The 21,372-nt window shown below is 34.1% G+C and overlaps 3 protein-coding genes across 3 annotated transcripts in view; 1 reads left to right on the forward strand and 2 right to left on the reverse strand.

Moving 5' to 3' along the window:
* Positions 1 to 6,239, reverse strand: part of LOC133182139 (perlucin-like) — an 8,878-nt gene extending 2,639 nt beyond the window's left edge. Inside the window, exon 1 of the mRNA XM_061316867.1 lies at positions 6,104 to 6,239. Coding sequence (XP_061172851.1) covers positions 6,104 to 6,106 — 3 coding nt within the window. The 5' untranslated portion in view covers positions 6,107 to 6,239. The remainder of the gene's footprint in view (positions 1 to 6,103) is intronic.
* Positions 6,240 to 6,847: 608 nt separating this feature from the next.
* LOC133183539 (perlucin-like) lies at positions 6,848 to 9,472 on the forward strand. The gene is made up of 5 exons (XM_061318482.1): positions 6,848 to 6,936; positions 7,399 to 7,496; positions 7,624 to 7,720; positions 7,923 to 8,154; positions 9,392 to 9,472. The coding sequence occupies exons 1-5, from the start codon at positions 6,879 to 6,881 to the stop codon at positions 9,441 to 9,443; spliced, it is 537 nt and encodes a 178-aa protein (XP_061174466.1). The 5' UTR covers positions 6,848 to 6,878; the 3' UTR covers positions 9,444 to 9,472.
* Positions 9,473 to 9,776: 304 nt separating this feature from the next.
* LOC133182140 (cytochrome P450 2U1-like) lies at positions 9,777 to 16,320 on the reverse strand. The gene is made up of 8 exons (XM_061316868.1): positions 15,952 to 16,320; positions 14,761 to 14,986; positions 12,927 to 13,050; positions 12,656 to 12,806; positions 12,356 to 12,495; positions 11,734 to 11,827; positions 10,815 to 11,021; positions 9,777 to 10,408 (listed from the first exon to the last, which is right to left on the reverse strand). The coding sequence occupies exons 1-8, from the start codon at positions 16,280 to 16,282 to the stop codon at positions 10,218 to 10,220; spliced, it is 1,464 nt and encodes a 487-aa protein (XP_061172852.1). The 5' UTR covers positions 16,283 to 16,320; the 3' UTR covers positions 9,777 to 10,217.
* Between the last annotated feature and the right edge of the window lie 5,052 nt (positions 16,321 to 21,372).

Here is a 21,372-nt window from a genome sequence, read left to right on the forward strand (position 1 = left end):
GGGGGGGCTTCTATTGATTATAAAGTGAAAAAGCAAAATTTATTTGAAAATATTCCTTTCTGCTTCTGGTTAAAAAAGTAATGAAGCTAAGTGTATACCGTATATACTCGCCTATAAGTCGGTCCGCCTATAAGTCGGTTGTATTTTTTGAGGTTATTTTAGAGGGATTTGCCATTGACCCACTTATAAGTCGGTACAACTTTTTGTTAGAATAAGTTGACAATTTCAAACCAATGCTCTGATGTTTTAACCTGGTTTCGGTTAATATTCTTAGAAATGACACCGATATTTCATTTTAAATCATTAAGAAAAATGCATAATGCACACTTTAAATAAAAATAAAGTTATTAAAATATGTAAATACTTGTACTTTATGTATAATCTTAGAATGCATAAATGATATGATATATCCATACTACATTTCAAAGTCCAGATAATACTAATCTTTTTATGACTCGCCTATAAGTCGGATCTAGAGTTTTGGACCAAAATTTAACTCCCAAAAAACCGACTTATAAGCGAGTATATACGGTAGTTATGATGAGCAAGAGTGCTTCTTCCAGAGTAGTGAATTTCATGACCCCTGGGTCAGATGTGCTGGTGTGAGGGTGGGGCTCTTGATAATATAGTAAAAATGCATTAATTCTATTAAATAATCATGTTTGCTCCTTGGTGTTAAGCAGATAAACAAAGTGATTAGTTATGATGAGCAAACTTATGGTCCCAGGGTCAGAAGCTCTGGTGTTGGGGGGGGGGGGGGGGGGCCTATTGATAATATAGTGAATCTGTAGGAAAAATGTGTTATTTCTTTAAAAATCTTCTCCGCACCTGGGCATATCAGAGGCAAAAAGAGTAAAAGTTTTAATAAGGAAGATTATTTTTACCAGATTTTTGAACATCTGGACCATTTGGTCAAGTGTTCTGGTCCTGGCCAGGGCTCTATTATTTTGTATTCTTTTGAGAGCAGTTATTCCCCTTTGCCGTTTACTTTTGAAAATTTATCACTGTAAATAATGTACTTGAAAGGTAAATAGAATAAGATAATTATGCAAAAACTTTTATTGTATAATACAAAAAGTACTTTCGTAGTTTTAATGATCAGATAGACTTGTAAGTAGTAGATAAATAAAAATGAGACAAAAATAACTTGTCTTATTAAATGTTCATCAAGGACCAAGAGAGGCCAATGTAAGATATTTCAACAAAGGATTAAAATAGTACAGAAGCATTGATAATTTGTTAATATACTGTATGGTGATAGTGATAAATGGGGATCAGATTTAAAGAACATAATTTATAAACTGTTAATGAATATTAAGACCAATTATTTTGTTGATCATGATCACCCTATTTTTCTTGCTTTTTGGCAACAAAGTTTCACCTTTCAGTTCATTTTATACTCTATGCATCCTTTAAATTGTTGTATCATACTCAGGTGACCGTTAAGGCCCTTGGGCCTCTTGTTTCAAATAAATAAACTATATCAACAATTGAATTGATGCATGTAGTTCACACAGGAAGAGAGCAATAATTAATGCATGCAATAATCCAATTAATGAACGAAATAATTGAATCATTGCTCTCTTCAATTGGATGCATACATTTCCATTGATGCATGCAATGTATGTAATTTATTTATTGCTCTCTTCAATTGAATTGATGGTATAATTAATTAATGTGCGCAATAATTCTTTTAGGGAGAACGACTATTTAGCTGGTGACATTTTAATTTAAATTTAAACAGTGACTTCTTTAATTGAATTATTGCTCTCTCTAAAAGATCTGATGCACGCACTTTCCCCTAACAAAATCGTCGTCAAAGATATCTTCAGTCAAATAAAAGAAATCAACAAATCATTTATGCCGAATTTTAAATTAATTTTTGCAAGCAATAATTCCATCCATTTGCACGCATCAAATGAATTGTTGCTTTCATTATATTCAATTGATGAGAGCAATAATAGAGTTGGTATCTTCAAATATTTTTTTCTTTTTTTTCAAAGATTTTTTCAATTATTTTAGTTTTAATTTTTCGTTCCATCTGTGTAATCTTTACATTCTAAATGATTGACCAGGTTACGCAGCTCGATTCCAAAGCGATTGGAAGCCCCGTCGTCGCAAACCACGATCAAAATGTACGATCCTCTGCCATTCTCCGAACCATGGCTTGAGACGATGTGGAAGCCCTATATCCGGATCAAACTTGAAGAAATGCTTAAGGTATCCAATGTATAACGAAGGGATTTTGAACAATTTTGAATCGTTTTAAACTAGTTAAAAATACATTGCTAGATAACGATGAAAGTGAAATGAACCAAATTCACATGACTGATAACAAATGAGAAGCTGATCATTTTGCACCTGAAAAGTTTTTGAAGAGTTATCTGCCCTTGAAGAAAAGAAGAAAATTTTAATTTTGTCAAAATATCTGTGGTAAATGATTCATTTTATTTCATATTTTAATAAAAAGAGAGTTTATGCATATTTTCACCAAGAGAGTTGTATGAAATTCACACTACTTTTTACAATATCTTAATAAAACATGCGCTGCCCATAGACATCAGTGTAAAATTTAAGGTGCAATAAATTGGACAATAATTAAAATTTTGTAAATCCCTTTGGTGGAGCACGTTTATTTCATAATATCTTCAAAATGCTACCATGATAAATCATTTTGGAACATTCATTTATTAGGTACAAAATATGGTCGTTATACATTGAATACCTTAAGAGGCTACATCTGACATATATTTTTCCGAGATCAATGACCAGATTTAAGTTTCTTGAAGCAGGTTTAGTAACTATGGAGCTTTCCTGGACGAAACTTGCAAAGATAATTAATGCATCTGGGCTTTCTACATGTACCTTATGTGTTTTACGAAGTATCATATATATATATATATATATATATATATATATATATATATATATATATATATATATATATATATCTAGTTTATGAAAAAGTTTCTAGAGCATACCCACTCCAAAATAACTTTATGGATGTCCGTCTTTCAGGAAGGAACAGTAACTCTTGAAATTATCTATTGTTTTTAATGTCTCAAAAAGAAGCTTTTTATTCTTCCTTCAAAATATGATGCTTGGTCTTGTTTAAAGGAGTTTGGATACAGATTTTAAGTTAATATTTTCTGAAATTTTCAGTTTAATATCATGAATTATATGTTGCTAGAGCATTTCACTCTAAAATATAATAAAAGCGTGTTTAGAAACTTCTATTTTCTGGAAATTACTAAAACTACGAATTTCCGGACGTGTTTGATTGACACATATCCTTGCACTTTCACGTCGTAGACTATCCATAATACGTAAGAGAAGTATTTTTGATTTTCATTATTTTTCATTGATAAACAATTTTGCTGTGTATTGATGAAAAATATTAAAACTATAACCAAGAAAATTCAGAATAAATTGTGAGAAAGCATAACCAATTAACCAGTATTGTCAATTAATATCTCTAATATTTAAATATAGCAATAAAATTTTTAAAGTAAGTCATGATGAACTTTTTTACAGTTCAGTTGACGTACTTTGAGGACCCAAGATGCATCAACTGACAAAGTTTGATGATTCCAAGCCAGTTAGTACCTGAAATATTTAAGTATAGCCATAAAATTTCAGAAGTAGGTTATGGTGACCTATTTTTCAGTTGACGTACTCTGAGGACCCAAGATTCATCAACTGACAAAGTTTGATGATTCCAAGCCAATTAGTACCTGAAAATATTTAAATATAGCCATAAAATTTCGAAAGTAGGTCACAGTGACCTAATTTTCAGTTGACGTTCTCCGAGGACACAAGAAGCATCAACTGACAAAGTTTGATGATCATTGGCCTTAAAGTGTCCAAAATATGCCTCTTAAAACAATTTGAAAACGAATGCCTGCAAAATTCAAACAGTAGGTCAAAGTGACCTACGTTTTGATAAATGTTTTAAGGCCCCAAGATGAATCAGCTTACAAGGTTTGATAATTCTAAACCTCTCAGTATCTAAAATAATGACCTTAAATGTTTTGATAAAGAGTCATAAAATTCAAAGAATGGGTCACGGTGACCTACTTTTCAGACAACTTGATATGAGGTCCTAAGATGCATCAACTGAGAAGATTTGATTATCCTAGTCATAATAGTAAGCAAAGTATCAAAGTTTTAAAAAAAAAAAAAAAAAAAAAAAAAAAAAAAAAAAAAAAAAAAACATAATTCTTGGTCAACTTTGAAGTGACCGTGAGACCACGCCCTTTGCCCCAGGGTGATGCCTTGAACAATTTTAAATCAACATATCCTTATCTTTATGTGTATGTTTGGTGATAATCTGTTCAGTGGTTTTTGAGAAGGAGATTTTTTAGCAACCAGTACTTTTGTTTTTATTTCCCTAATTATTTCCCCTTCTTTAAGGGTCACATCCCTAGTTTTATTTGCCTAAGAGGCTGCTCTGTGACAAATTTGACAAAAATTGGCCAATTAAAGGGTTCTTGAGATATGGCCCATATTCTAAAAAGTTTACGCACATCACACACCGCACAAAAGGCCATAGCATTAGTGCTATGGGAATTATCATTTGCATCTACAAAAATTTTTCATTTCTTCAGCAACATCATAAACATTTATAAGAAATAATAGAGGTCCTAACAATGAACCGTAATATTAAAGATTTTTGTCAGATAACAAGCTTCTGTAAAAAAAAACTCTTTGTGATTTACCTTCTATGATATATAATTCTTATGCCACACACGATAAAATACTTTAGAAAGGTAAAAAGGTAGCCCCATCCCTGTGATCTACAATCAGTAGGTTAGGCATACGTCATCTCACTGCTCTCTTAAGTATTAAAATAAAGGAAATGCTTCTTCATTTATCAATTAAAATTTATCAATTAACGATGAAGCTCTATTGTTAGCTCACCTGAGCTGAAAGATCAAGTGAGCTTTTCTGATCACATTTTGTCTGTAGTCCGTCTGTCTAGCTGCCCGTTTGTCTGTCTGTCCGTCCGTCTGTAAACTTTTCAGATTTTCGACTTCTTCTCCAGAACCACTGGGCCAATTTCAACCAAACTTGCCACAAAGCATCCTTGGGTGAAGGGGATTCAAGTTTGTTCAAATGAAGGGCCACACCCTCATTCAAGGGGAGATAATTCAGAAATAGTGAAAATTTGGTGGCATATTTTAAAAATCTTCTCAAGAACCACTGGCCCCAAAAAGTTGAAACTTATAGGAAACCTTCGTTATATAGTGTAGATTCAAATTTGTTCAAATCATGACCCCTGTGGGTAGGATGGGGTCACAATTGGGGATCAAAGTTTACATAGAAATATATAGGAAAAAATCTTTAAAAATCTCTTTCTCAAGAACAGCAGAGCCATGATTTGTCATATTGATATGTAAGCATCCTCAGGTATTGTAGATTCAAGTTTGTCCAAATCATGACCCCCGGGGGTAGGGTGGGGTCACAATTGGGAATCAAAGTTTTAGGAATATATAGGAAAAAACTTTAAAAATCTTCTTCTCAAGAACAGTAAAGTTACGTTTAGTCATATTGATATGGAAGCATTCTCAGGTATTGTAGATTCAAGTTTGTTCAAATCATGACCCCCGGGGGTAGGGTGGGGTCAAAATGGGGGATCAACGTTTTACATAGGAATATAAAGAGAAAAAACTTTGTCTCAAGAACAGCAAAGCCATGTTTAGTCATATTGATATTGAGGCATCTTCGGGTAGTGTAGATTAAAGTTTGTTCAAATGATTACCCCTGGGGGTAGAGAGGAGCCACAAGGGGGTATCAAATTTTTACAAAGGAATATATAGGAAAAAAATCTTTAAAAATCTTCTGCTCAAGAATAACAAAGCCATTTGTTATATTGATATGGAAGCATCCTCAGGTAGTTTAAAATCCCCCCCCCCCCCCATGTAAACTGTTCAATACTGAATTGATTTTTGCTTTTTCCTAGCCATAGTGCTCAGGTGAGCGATGTGACCCATAGGCCTCTTGTTAATCAAGTATTCAAAGGACATGCATCATTTTGGATAGACCTAACCCATGCGCATGAATACTAGTATTAGAAGCGCAACGTATTCGTGTTTCACCTTACCATAGCCTCTGCCCATGTTGCTCTTGTAGAGTGGAAAAACTTGTAACAAGACGCATCATGTTGAAGAAAGCCATTAGGACAGTCGGCTATTGCTGCAAAATTTCAAACTTGAATTGTTTGCATTTTCCTATTTTTAGTGTCTGAATGTAATGGTCGTTAAGCAAATACTCAGATTTATGACTGATTTTTTTTTTTTTTTTTTTTTTTTTTTTTTTTTTTTTTTTTGCCAAACATTTGTTGGTTGACACGTGGATGCACAAACTAGACAATGGCAACCACAACAAATTCCTTTAAGTAAATACTGTAGTTATAATTTTGAGGTTTCTTGGGTTTGGATATTCACCGATATATTTTTAGACATATTCGACTAATAATATTGTCAATCATAAACACATTTATACCAAACTGACCAGTTGTTGTTTTTTTTTTTTAATTTTGAATTAGATCATTCAGCGATTTTATTAACAATTTCTGTTCATTTCCATATTTCTTTGTGATTTTTCAACCGTACGAAATTTCTACTAACCATTGTTTATTTTAAGAATTTAATTAATTCGTATTCCAGGAAAAATGGTTTTATTGGATGAAATATATCCATGGTGTATATAACTTCATCAGTAACTCACTAAGCATTCTTACCAGTAGCTAGACCAGTCAAAATGACGGCAGCAGAAATCCAGTGCGCACCCATTATTAGGGAACAGTCTATGTGCTAGTAATCGACATTTGATCAACTTGACGAACAGATAAGATATTTCGTTAGATAAACACTGCAATGTTAACAATGAAAGCGATTGCTGTTTTAACTTTGGCTGTCACTCTTTTTCAAGCAGGTAAATGATGAGCTTTTTGTAGCTGCTGTGAATACCACTGGATAAATATGAAAATATTCAACAACGATCTCTAATTTACACGACAGGTGTATATTCTGAAATCAGAAAAAATTCTTAATTACTGCTATTTATAAGCAGCTTTGTGATTTACACCAGTTTGCGAGTGTAAGCGTATTTTTTTTTCCAAGGGAAATTGAGCTCTAAGTTGGTAAATATCGATTACGAAAACAATAGATATTCATTATTCATGTAATCATTGCTAACGATTCCTCAATAAGTATGTATATTTTCTGATTTGACGTAGAGCTATCATTATTAGCATCTGCAGTATGTTATAATTCATTTCGAACAATGAAACTTGATATAACTGAAGAACTTTTTAATACATGTATAGTTATAACATTTCAAAGAACATAATATTTCTGAGAAGTGTAATGTGTATTATTTTGTTCTTGCTTCTAGTGTCAGTGTACGGTCAGGGCTGTCCAAATGGCTTCATGATGCACGGAGAAGCCTGCTATCTGTTCTCCATTCTCCGAGTGTCTTGGATCCAAGCAATGGTCTCAATTAATCAGTTGATGCTATATTTTTGTATTTTCAATACGCAGATAGTATTTCAAAAGAAGCCTCTTCTTTCGCTAATTTTCTACATAAGTATAAAATATCATATTTCTGTTGTATTTCAAGAAATTTTGCGAACTTTACGGAGGAGAACTGGCTGTCATAGAAACTGAGCAGGAACAGCTGTGGGTGGAATCTTATCTCAACAGCACCTGGACACATTGTTAAGTATTACAGTGGCATAAAACTCTCTTATTTAAACACATAATACATGTATATTTAATCCAAGAGGTGACTTTACTTTGATTAGGAAAGCAAGGCTAATTGCCGATTGATGTACATGCATATGCATGTACTAGTATTTTGATAAGCTATATATAACTACTCCTATGCATCATTTTTCATCACTATTATTAATACAACAGACAATCAGACAGACGGGATTTGGCTCGGAGGAGCGGATCTCTTAGTGGAGAACGAGTGGGAGTGGGTGAAGGAAGGAAGACCTTTCACTTACACCCGATGGGCGCCCGGGGAGCCAAGTCACTATCAGAGGGTGGGAGCCGACGAAAACTGCCTTGACCTTCTTCCACATAAACATTTCATGTGGAATGACGAGAGTTGTGCCTGGAAGATGAACTTTTTATGTAAAACAAGGTACTTGACTGTCCTTCCTATTTATCATACCAGTAAACTTATCAATATTCATACAATACTGATAATTAGCCAAATCAAAATGTCCAGGGACGTAATTTTGAGCTGGCAACGTCCATGGACCACTCAGTAAAACCTACAGGTGTCTCTGGTATTCTCCCATTTATAAATGGACAGAAAAGTAAAAGAATCATCGGATCCCTTAATCAGGGGTTGCGTTCTGTTTATGTCTTTGCTTCATGTGTTGAGAATATATGTATGTATAAGCGTACTGTGTAGTGTACATTTAAGAAATGAATTGAATTTTTGAAGATTCATGAGGACATGAGCTACGACGCTTCACGACGGCATATTTCATGAAGCGCGTTAGCGCTTCATGATAAATATGCCGGCGTGAAGCGTTGTAGTTCATGTACCTCAGGAATCTTCAAAAATTAAATTCATTTCTTATATTTACATTATTTTTCTGATGAGTCCCCACAAATTACGCCATTCAATTGACATTTTTTTAAGCAAAACAGTTTGCACTATAGTTTTGAAGTACAGTATGGTATTATGACGTAACAATGGAGATATTCATGCTCATACATGGTAGTTCATGAGAAAATGAACTGTATTCTGATTTGCAAAGAATCTTAAGGAAAAATATTTGGAAATGTAAATATTAAGATTTGTTCACATGATGACCCAAAGAGCAATCACATACAGTCAAACCTCATTATCTCGTACTCGATGGGACCGGAAAAAAACTTCGAGATATCCGAGGGTTCGAGATATCGAGGGTAAAATACTTAAGAAATATGTGAGTAAGACTTCCCAATCACTTCGACATATCCGTGGTATTTGAGATAATCCGTGTTTGAGATACTGAAGTTCAACTGTATTTGGGGTGAAATGTTTACATCGATTTTTTTTTGGGGGGGGGGGGGGCGGTGAAATTTGTAGGGAACAACAGAAAATATTATTTGATATTGCTTTCTAAGCATCAGCCTTTTTTGTAAATTAAGTTCTGCTTATCCCTGGGGTCGGGGTTATGTGGCCATAGCAGGGGTACACAGAACATAAAAACTTCCTTTAGAAATGTGTAAACTTCAACTTAGTGTACCTTAAAAATATTGTCACCAAGGGCTTTAAGCTTCTGGTCACCTGGTAATGAGTTTCTTTTACCTACAACTTCCTGTCATAGAAATATGTCTCAGGTGAGCATTGCAATCCATGGGCTTCTTATTTTTTCTTGCAGTTTGGACGGTGATCCATTGACTTTAATAGGAAAAAGGTCGAACTCAGTCTAAGAATATCATAGAGAACGTTCTGAATCAGAATCTTCACATTAATACAAATAAAGTATGTTTAAAAAGCAAAGACGTTTTCGATTTACTTGAAGTTTTAAGGCACCGCGCATAAAACTTTATTTAACATTAAATTAAATCACATTGCCATGGGAATAGTTATACCAGTAAGTACTTCCGGCTTAAAAACCTCAAAGCTATAGAATTTTTAATAAACTGATGGAGATTGATAGTAAAGCAAGTGGATTCTAATCAAACTGTGAAGGCTTTGCCAAGCCACGTTCTTCTGTATATTGCCCTGCTTTTGCCAATTACCTTTCAATTAACACAACAACATTTCTTTGAAGTTTTAATAATATTTCTATTCAAATTAATACATGCGAGGTTGTTACAGGATATTATCAACTTTGTCTTGTAAACATTAGTCTTGTCAAACAGTCAGTTACAGATACAGAGCACGTTCGCACCTAAACCTTTTGTAAACAATTACTATTAACAACCAGACACTAAATTGGCAAAAACAGCACAGACAAGAAACATCATCTTCCTTTTTAATTTTACTTTTTAATACATGCACCAACTGCTCTTGTCAGAACAATAATTTACAGAAGAGGTATCGACTGCAAATTAATGCAACAGAGCAAGAAATTGAAAACTTTCTGTCATGTTTCAACTTACAAACCATGTTTCAAACACGCACCAGTGTGTCTGTACATAACACTAAGTAAGCAATTGTAGCTCAAAATTAACACAACTGTGACGTCTTAACAGAGGAATTTAATCACCCTCTTTTGTGGGGTATGGTACCACTTGGTAAGGTTTGGGGTATCTTATTAAGCCGTCCTCTGCTGTAAGCGAAGGATTTGGATTATCTTCCGGTGCTCGGAGGTCAAATTTGTTGATTATATTCGCAATAATAAGAAACAAAATTTGGTCCATGAAACTGTTAAACTTAGTCATTCGATGCCCTAAAAAGATATAAATTTACACAATAAAGCTTTTACCATCTTATTTTAGTTGCATCTTAAATACTGCAATCAATTAAACTAAATTTTAAAATTATCTCTTTCGATGTTTTAAATTAAAGTACAGAGACAGAATTTCTGTAAATCATATCGGTATTAAGGTTCATTGACCCTCTGATAAGGGAGATAACCCGAACTCAAATAAATGTCCTTTGCACAATTGTCAGGTTAAAGGGCGATTTCTGTCAAATTTTGCCCGAAAAGTATGCTAAAAATTGTGTGCATTTTAATCATAAATAAATTTCTTCTGGAAAAATCACTATCGTTTATAGGCAAAATTTTATCATGAGAGAACCAAGGGATTATAAACCTTAAGTCTCCAATTTTCTAGATGTGCTCTACAACTTACCCAGTCCATACGGCAAGAATCCTTCATGACGGATAAGTTTTCCATCAGAATCCGTGAAGTTTTCCGGTCGAAATTCCGAGGGGCGTTTCCAGTACGTATAATCCATGTGACAAGATCGTAAGTTTAGCAAAAGTAGGTCTCCGCTTGGCACTCTGTAACCCCCAACCTCCGATTCCGATGAAACTTCATATGGGTATCCATATGGAACTGTGAATAAGATACTGAATTTTAACTTTCTTAGTTTTTCCCAATCAAAAGACTGAAACCGGAAAATATTGTAGATCTGGGGTAATTTGCTTACATAAAAATTCAATTCATTGATTTATTTATCTCTCAAAAAATGTGAAACAAAAAAATGCGAGACAGCATTTTTCTAGGGCACAGAAATAAAATGATCACATGCTGGTCATTGTAAAGAGCTACAAGTAAGTACATAAAAAAAAAATGCATGACATTTAGCTAGCACTGACCAATTGAAGCATTTCTGACAAACATAATTATATAATTTTCAGGAACTGAAAAGATTTTTTTTCTGACTCGATCTTGATAGTAGTATTAAACATTAATACTGCTGCAATAAATTATGGATTTGAATACATAATTTTGCATAAGAATTCTTTTTTTAATGCCATTTTTTTAATGCTTTGATTATTTTTGTTTTAATACTTTATGCTGTTTCTGTTGGATCGATAAAACAGTGATAAAGTTAAAAGGATTTCCAACAGCCTGCCCATAATAATAGTTTTCAAATTTTTAGAAATACAATACGTGAGAAAAATGACGATAAGAAGATATTTTTGTTAATGAAAAGAAGATAACCATACACATCTTAAGCAACTGATTAAAGTATAAAATAATCGAAATGATAGTACAAAACCATAACATCTACGCCCCTGTTGGCTTCGCGCTGTGAACAGACCTGGGTTAGAAAATCTCTGTGCTTCTTGTATTGTCGCTAGGATAAACGGGAGCTTCTCTCGGTCACCCCAGGAAACACATCCATCATCCCTTATCTAAAAACATCGTAATCGGTGTTGTAAGTTCAGAGATTGTAAATATTTACGGGTTGTACGCACCTCCCGCTACAGCTTTACAATTTGATTTTAGGGATGTTAGCTAACTTCATATCATTCGTTGAAATTATAAATGTACCCCCTTCTTTTAAAATTATTTCAGTTGATAAGCTATGTTAATATAGAATTCAAAACATCAAATACAGTGGAAATATAGAGCAAGCTTATCTCTTTCTGTGCTTTCTAAATACAAATGTCGAGAACACTGCCTACGCAAGCTGGAAAAACATATTTTTGCCCTTTGTATTTTATTCATGGCCTCACACAAAGTATTTAAGTAAAATGTTTTTTTTTTTTTTTTTGGTTAAGCTGTTTACCTCATTAATTAACAGTTGCATTATTCTTAATCCTTCATGATGTTTGAAACAAGTCAAATTATAGTATGCAAACTTTTGTTCATTTGAGACTCATGCATAAAAACCAAACTTTTGGCAAATGAAATTCAGAAACTAGGGATATCCAAAGTACCTGCAGCTTAATGACATGGCGGCACTTTTTCTGAAGTTCAGGATATCGTATCAACATCAAAAATGTCCACATCACCACGCTAACGGTGGGTTCACATCCAGAGACAAAAAGATTAATCACCCCCTGAAGAATGCCTTCATCTGAAAATAAAGATTAAGCTGAATCATTAAAGTTTTTATCCTTAGACAAGCAAAATATTATTGGAAAAATTATGAACTAAAATGGTCTCTGGGAGGTATTTACAAATGATTCTGGTATATCTATCATATATACGAATTGACTGTAATGTATATCGTATACCGTTGACAACTTTCCCCTCTGTAGCGTTGTACTTCAGGCAAACATCAACAAAATCCGGGAGCTCTTTTTTAATCAGAGATGTTTTATGATTTGTTAATCTGGGTTCCAGGAACTCTTGTACATACTTGACGGAATCTCGACATTTTGAAACCTGAAAAAATATTTATAGTTTTTGCAATGCACATAGTAAACAAAGTTTCAGATTAGGACTATATAAACTGCTAGTGAATGGTCTATATAATCTGTGTGATTTCTAAATCTTTTGACGAACCTTATTAGAAGAGAGAAGTTGTAGTACACTGAAACCATTCTCCGGTATACCAAAATTGCCACTTTTGGAAATCTCTTGGAGACATTCTTTAAAACGTCTACACGAGGGTCGGTCAAACTCGAGTCTGAAAAATATTCTGTTATGAAGGCTTGTACTACAGTACACAATACCGATCCGAATTCATCAACACTAGTAATCAATTAGAAAAATATTCCACAGAAGGTTTTCCATTCCGCCTTTTCCGTATACACTTCTTTTATAATGTTATTGTATATGTACACAAGGATTCTCGCAAACTTGCATATTCTGTGAAATTGCAGATCTCGAAAAATTCTAGCACCAACCAAAAACTGGATTCTCTTCCTTTCCTCCAAATTAATGCATTGTTCTAAGCCCCCACCCTACCTCTTTTAAAGCATAATTAATTGACCTTGAGTTTTTCGATCCCCAAGTCATATTTTGGAATTTTGAGCTACAACAATCTTTATCATAGATGTTTCCTCCTTTTGTTTAATGCGCCCTCCTTAATTTGTAATCATGGCCATCATGACCTTGAGGATTTTTTCTTGAAACAATATAAAACATCTTATGCAATGGTTAACAACACCAGGATTGAACACATTTTAATCGACGGTTCAAAGTTCTCGATTTAATAATATTATAACAATGAGTTACTCTCTTGAGCCACCTTTGGGTCACCAGAAAAATACTCAACTTATCACGGTTCCTAAATCACGGCTTGGGCATGATTTCAATATGTCATTGCCATTCGACCCTTACTCTTAATATACATGTATCACCTTGCCTTAAGATCATGACACGTCCTTATGTCATGAATAGAATTTATCATTCGAATCAAGGGTTCTAGCGTTATGGCCCGAACACGACTTTGTGACAGAACATGTCAATGCTATAATGTTAATGTGTGATAACCTTATAAAATCAGGATTGGCAACGTTGAATGCCGATAATCTGGAGGAGAAATATTCCCAAGACAGCGCGATTTCAGTCTATTTTAGTCAACATGCAAAGACAGCTCGGGATCCCAATTTAATTCTTGATTTTAAAATAATTCCTTGTCAATATGAATAATTAACTGTATTTATCTCTTAAGTAAAATTCCCTGTTTGCCACTGAATATTTTAAGGCGATAATTATGCAATATTCAAGATCTGTTTTACTGTATTCATGCTTTCAAGAAAAAGCAATAAGTCACGAAAAAATAAAGAAAAAAATGAATTTCCCCGATAAAAGGATTTCTAAATTCAGTTATAGTCTGACGGGAATTATGTAACTCCCTCAGTTTCTCACACCTGCATTGTTTCTGGGGTGACAGTTTCCGTGGCTGTTTATTTTCATATGTCATATTCACTCCTAATATAACAAACAAAATCTTCGTTATTGGAAACATCCTCATACCAAACCGAGAAAAAATCATTTTCAAACTACCTTACTTTCCATGTGTTAGAAACGCAATAATTTTTAATTACTGTGTTGTCACACTATACCAATACATCCATGCAAAAAAATACCACAGAGATAATTTGGTTAATCATTAACGTGCCCCAATATTATACAGTATTAAAGCATTGTTTAATATACTTATTTATGCTTTAACGATACATGTAGGCATCCAAATCTTAATTAGGAATTGGATACAATGAAGTTGCCTATAATGTAGGCTACTTCTTTACATTGTGTTGGAAATGGTTATTTAAATCAGATAAATGAATGAACCTTGGTTTTTGACTTAAATAAATGTATCTTAAATTTTTATGTAAGAGGAATATTTTTCCTTTGTCTAAGATACGCTTATAAATAAATATTGTAAAACCTTTCTCCAATTGTAATAGCTGATACAATGTTGTACACAGCCTCTGTGATAATAGTCAACATGCTGAATTGGCGACATTTCTCTGCTGAAAGCTCCGAGTGAAGGAATCGGATCTCCTCTAAAATCGTCATCTCTATAGAAGACTTCTCCTTTAAAAAGTTATCCACCGTCTCCTCGGTCAATTTTTCGAAAATTCTCCAAAGCTCGGCGTTTCCCAATGAAGAGCCTAGTATTATAAACTGGATTAATTTGAACCCCATTTTCATAATAACTTCAAACATTTAGGACAAAAAACCTCAATGAGATAGATATTTCAATAGTTTAAAGAAGGCTGGGTGGGAAACAAATTACCAACAGATCAACAGGCACTTATTTTGTATATGGGGTCACGCCCTTCTTTTTCTTTCCACAAAGTACCTAACTCAATTTCTGGCACCCCCGCTTCAAGCTCGTATTTTGCTAACATATCAATCATTAACCTACTTTAAAATGACATAGTTCGCTTTGAGAGACTTTTTCCCTTGTCAAATAAATCGTTTCAGACGTCTCTGGTCGAGCCTTTGTATTGTAAACCACTCATTTATTCCTCAAGAATTACCTCCATACATTTTAAGACTGTAGACGAAATACAAGAACTTCTGGTTTGGATAATAAATGTAGGATAAAACCAGACACTTCCGAGTTTTCCATTCTGAGGTCTTTAGTTTTATCGTACACTACAACCCTCACCAGAGGTTCTTGTATCTGAAATGATTTATTTGACAAGAAAAAAAGTCTCTCAAAGCGAGCGATGTCATTTTAAAGTAGGTTAATGATTGATTGAGTTAGGTACCTTGTGGAAAGAAAAAGAAGGGGGTAACCCCATTTACGAAACAAATGCCTGTGACAGATCCACCTAAAATATGAAATGATTTTCTTTAGCCATAAACTATTATTCATGAAAAATAGTGTTTCAGCTATATTTTTTACTACATTTCCTTATTTTTACAGAGTTCTTCCGTTCCAGAAAGTTTAAAATGTATAAAAATTGTCCTGATAACCCAGTTGCAAAAGTAATCTGAATTTTGCCACGAAGGTAATAAATGATAACTTATCTTCAGTACATACTTTTTTGTGTAATATTGAGTGTAAAAGATTTCTTTCTCAAACTATACTCAACTTGATACTTTAAAATATTAAAAATTGGCTGACCTTGGGAAGGCTGTGACGGCGTGATATACGTTGACCAGTGTCGGTAAGGCTGCAGTGAACCCTGTTCCAGGACTTGTTTAATATTTTCAAGACCACCAACCACAGTTACATGATGAGCTCCTACTCTAAACCGAAATATACTGCCATATTTCCTCTCCAAATTCCTCAGAAAAATCATCAACTTCTTGTCATTTGAAATGGCAGCAATATAGGGCCATCTAAAGGGTCCTGGGGGAAGTCCACGGTTTTTCAAGAAATAATAAGTAAACAGAATCACCATTGCACTAATTAAGTAAGGTCCATATTTAAGAAAACTCTCCCAACCCATCATTATTCAGTGAATTTTTTTTTCAAATTAAATTTTTAATAAGAAGTGAATTCCTTCAAGAGCTGTTTTCATGATAAACGTCGTTTTAGTTTATCTCTATTCCGTCTACGAAAAGCCAAGTTTTGTTTACAAGCCTGCAAAAGCTCATAGCGCACGTTACTCTTAACTATACGGGATATATAATCTACGCAATGGTTGTAAAAAAAAATATCTGCCAAGTTAAAAATGTACATGCCAACATAAGAATATTAACAATTTTTGAAATACCTAATGTATAATGCAAAATTTACTAGTAGTGTTATCAATTAAAATATATATCCTGTTAAATGTTAGTTTTTTTAAGTGTCTTTAACTCGCATGTAAATTAACACATGATCATTTAAAAGACCATGACCATGGACCACTTGGGCCACACCATTATCAGCCTTCATCGTGTCTTAAAATTAAGTTGATACTTGAGAATTCAACTCAGACAGAAATTTCAATTTCGTCTCTTGGCTAATTCACACTAGTAATTAAGCGTAACTTAGATTACAAGTGAAGTTCCCGTGTAAAGCTGTTAAATAAGTGAGCCATCAGAAAAATCACAAATACGTTAATTAAAGAAATATTACCATCTTGATTTTTCCATGTCGTCAAATTCGATTGAATACAGGTGTTGAATAACAATTTTCTCTCCTCTGAGCAGAAGCAGGGGAGATCATCATGAAATTCTATCGCCATAACAAGATACAAGACTCCTGAAAGACAAACGCAAGGTAATTTGAACTTTACTTTTTTCCTGGAATTCCAGATTCCAATACTTGAAGAACCCGTGTGCTACTCTTGTAATGTCTATTTATGGTGCTGGGCATCTCTTCTAAAACAAAACTGGATGGAAAAAAAACCATGTAGAATATATGTTTAGTAATTTTTGTATATTTTTCTTTGAATTATACAAGAATTTTCATCAATTGATATCTATTCAAAACCCCTGGTAATGTTTGTTGATTTTGTCTACGAACATCTGTAATATATATACATCTGTAACATACTGTACTATAATTAATAATTATAAATATTATAATATGTACTATAATTTTAAATTAAGAATATCTTGAAAAATTATCAGTAGGTGAGGTACGTTGCGTATGTATTTCCTTTACCCGCACTGCGATAAAATTCGGTCAATTCTGCCACTGTCGAACACCAAATTGCAAAATTAATATGATTTAGCTGATCCCGCCCACAATGTGACGTAAGCAGTCCAATATCTCATCGAAAAGGTCCAATATCTCACTCTGCGGTCAAACATCGATTTTTTATGACCGCTTAAGTAAAACATTGGAAATGTTAGACTCTTTTTAATATAGATTTATATATGAAACAATGTTTAAAGGTATAACAATATAGATGTATTGCGAACCGATTTAATTTGAGCTAAGAATACTGTACTTTCATTAGAATCCGCTCTGGAGATTGTATCCCTGCATAACTTAAATAGAACACATACAACATACTGAGGATATAGAGGTGCAATTTATATTGACTCGATTGCCTTTTTTATTTTGAAGTCACTTTTTGTTTTGTTTGTTTGTTTATTGTTTAACGTCCCTCTCGAGAATTTTTCACTATGGAGACGCCACCACTTGCCAGTGGAGAGCTGCATTTTGACCTATACTCGGCACTTAGGGCCATTGAGCAGAGAGGGATATTTTTCGTGCCAGCTCCTACTGCGACACGGGACCTCGGTTTATACGGTCTCATCCGAAGGACCGGTCTCCACATCCCACAGTGGGATTCGAACCCGCGACGTAAGGGTCAACTCCTTACTCCTCGACTCTAGAGCGAACGCTCTAACCACTGCGCCACGGTCACTTTTTGAAAACTAAACCTACAACGGGAAATGTTTTCCACAATTCGAAACCCCTGTCGGTTAGGGAAAAAAAGCTGGTAGTTAAAGTAAAGCCCCCTTAACAAAGGGACAGATATGTTATCTAGCTTATCCTTTAAATCTATATACAGGGTAATTTTTTTTTCCCTATTTTTCAAACAGGCATCTCTGGAAATTTCAGGTGCCGAAATATCTTGTGTGAATTCCTTAAACACAGCATGGTATGATGTTGTATAACATGCGTTTACCACCATTTTTCTGGTTCTCTAATAAGGGAACTGTATTTCACTAACCTTGCTGAATCGTAAATCTATTCAACGAGGTTATCTTTCCTTAACCAAAATTCAGAAAGGGAACTAGTACTTGTGCTAAATGAAGGAAATTCTAAAAGCTGTATGCCCTTGTTGAATAAATAGTTAATTAAAGAATATTTTGCATTGTACTCACCCACGCATTTTTGTAGAATTTACACACTCTCTTACCAGGAGCTTATTACAAAATCTACGTCTTTCTTTCTTCTTTTTTTTTTTGGTTTTGTTTTTAAACTTTATTAACTTATAGTTTTAACTCCAAGTGGTTTCAATGCAAAATTAAATGATTATATGAAAGAGATAGCGAACAGTATTCAAACTCAGAAGTCCAGAAAACAATACAAATTTTGGAGCAGAGCAAACACGGACCTCTAAAACATCAGGGGTGGGATCAGGTGCCATGGAGGAGTGAGCATCTATTGCCGACCGGTCACACCCGCCGTGTGTATCTTGTCATGATCGGGAAATAACGGGAAAATAGAATACTATCTTTTTTTGAAAAATCTCTTAGATTCTATCATAAGGTCCTTCAGAATGGTACTTGGTTTAAATCCTCTTGTTCCTAATTCTAAATCAGAATCCGAACTCAGTAGTACTCTGTTTAGTACCGCTTTATAATTGCATGTTGTTTAATGTGGGGGTATACATGCATGATTCTCAATATAGCCTGCAATTCAATCAAATACTCTGCATTTCATACACACAACCCACCCAACCCTTTACATTTTATACGTCTTACCCCCCCCCCCCCCCTTTAGGGTCTTGATTTGCGTAATATATATGTTATATACGTTAATATTACTGTTATATAGTGATGAACTGTGTTGGCTTACTTTGTTTTGTCTAAATAAATTATTTAAACTATATTATTTATTAGGTTGCTACTCACCGTCCAAAGAAATATTGACAGCATACATGTGACATTCGTTACCCTATGACAGAGTGTCACATTAGTCTGAGATAAGGCCATCTTTAAAAATATGTTTGTTTGCCCTCTCCCGACTCAGGATAAAAATATTGGGTCAGTAGGGGGGGGGGGGGGGTATTCAAAAACACTTGCCAATATGATGTTAAAATTGTTATTAATGGGATTAGAAAATTCAGAAATGAAAAAAAAATGTCTTCTAGAGGTTAGAAAAGTTTTGAGTCGGGGCATTTTTAGCCAGTCGGTCGGGAGAGGGCAACCAATTGAAACAATTTTTTAAAGATGGCCTAAAACAAAGTCGTTGTCCAACTTTAAAACTGGAAGCAATTTTACACTGACTTGTCAATTGGCGGACACTCAGTAGACAACTTGTTATCAGCTTTAGGTGGAACTTGAGGTCAGAATATTTAATTCTTTGTTGCCTCCTTTGTAATTCAAAGTGTTGATGGACAGTTTTGTTGTTGTTGTTTTTTGTTTAGCCTGGTTCCGAGACAGGCCAGGATTGAATGAACTAAACTTCCATGCAATAGATAGTGTCCCTACTATTCTTACTGCGGCTAAGTTAAGGTAACTCTAAACAGTATAGTGTGAGTTTATCTATACATAAATTATCACAAGGTTTGAAGTAGTGAGTTTTAAAAAAAAACACATAAAACTAACATAACTCATACCATATGTAGGAGAATGACCCCCCCACTCCATCTGTCTATTTATATTAGTTCACCAGGCCCCCACCAACTTCCATGTCCAAGCAAGTGAACAGCGATACCATACAAAACGCAAACCAACAATTATCTAATGAAAAGGCATTTCTGTGAAATTTTCCCGAAAGAACACCTTGCTGAATTGTTGTTGAATCTTAATATAATATTAACATCATGTTATGTAATGAAGATCATATGACACAGGGATTGTTTAGTCTCTAGAATGTAAATGAAAACTTTCTCTCGAAACTGAATATTTTATTGGAATTTTTAATTAGATTAAGCCTTTATTTCTGTCTAAATATCGGCAGTGGGGTTTTAAATTCTGAATTGTCAAAGTTAAAAGTAACATAACTAAGAACAAAACTAATCACCAAATGAAACCACTGGTGTTGGATTACTCAATTAATTTACAAAAAAGCAATGTAGCTGCTTTCATTCCAAAGACCAGGACGGCATACTATAAAACCTGGCCTACCCTCAAAATTGGCCTAACTTTGAAATTGGAGAAAATTTAAAAAATATTATAGATCATGACATTTTTCCTTCTCTATTTTTCCAAATCTGAAGTAAAAAAAAATTAATTGTCTAAAAATGCTTCATTTTCAATTAAATACCAACATTTTTGCGGAGATCACGTCAGACCAAGCCGAGGAAGAAAGTTTTATAGTATGCTGACAAGATGAAAGAACTTGTGACTCTGCCTTCTTCCTCCATATTGACATTAGATCTGCTTTCTGTCCATTTCCTTAAAGACTCACCAAAGAGTTCGTGTGGCCGAAGATGTTTACGCTTTCGTTTTAGGAAAATAACTATAAAGAAAATCTTAATTGTCACAGCGTAAATCCAGGATACGCTAAACTGTTGGTTTATCGGAATATCACGTCGATTTGTTACCGGTCTCTTTTCATTGATTGCATTCGCTATCTGAAGACGTTCATTAAAATGAGGGTTCCATGTTTTCGCTCTGTTGAAGTAACTGGGTTTAGAAACGGCATATAAATGATAAATGAACTCCCTTACATGTTCATAGAATGCAAAATTAACTGAAAATGTGACATATTCCACTCTCTATAATCGAAATCGTGCTATCCTACCATTTTCTTCAGAAGCTCGTTTTGTGTATAGATATACTAATGACTACCTTATCTGGTTTTTAAGCAACCAAACATTTGCTGAGTGTCCAATCTGGCCAAATCAATCCAGTCTAATTAGAGAAGAAATACGACAAATGTATGCCTTGGGGACTATATTCTTATTTACACCAAATTTAGTTTCAA

Source organism: Saccostrea echinata, unplaced genomic scaffold, assembly GCF_033153115.1.
Source record: "Saccostrea echinata isolate AGI-Se365-2 ecotype Australia unplaced genomic scaffold, CSIRO_AGI_Sech_v1 ptg000009l, whole genome shotgun sequence".
NCBI lineage: Eukaryota > Metazoa > Mollusca > Bivalvia > Ostreida > Ostreidae > Saccostrea > Saccostrea echinata.

What these genes read in the sequence shown, in the direction of transcription:
- LOC133183539 (XM_061318482.1), top strand. Translation starts at nt 6,879, where the DNA reads ATGTTAACAATGAAAGCGATTGCTGTTTTAACTTTGGCTGTCACTCTT. An exon ending in TGTCTTGGATCCAAGCAATG is followed by an intron (nt 7,497 to 7,623) that starts GTCTCAATTAAT and finishes TTGTATTTCAAG; the next exon opens with AAATTTTGCGAACTTTACGG. An exon ending in CAACAGCACCTGGACACATT is followed by an intron (nt 7,721 to 7,922) that starts GTTAAGTATTAC and finishes TTAATACAACAG; the next exon opens with ACAATCAGACAGACGGGATT.
- LOC133182140 (XM_061316868.1), bottom strand. Translation starts at nt 16,282, where the DNA reads ATGATGGGTTGGGAGAGTTTTCTTAAATATGGACCTTACTTAATTAGT. An exon ending in GCCGTCACAGCCTTCCCAAG is followed by an intron (nt 14,987 to 15,951) that starts GTCAGCCAATTT and finishes TTATAATACTAG; the next exon opens with GCTCTTCATTGGGAAACGCC. An exon ending in ACAGAGATTTTCTAACCCAG is followed by an intron (nt 11,022 to 11,733) that starts GTCTGTTCACAG and finishes TCTTATTCACAG; the next exon opens with TTCCATATGGATACCCATAT.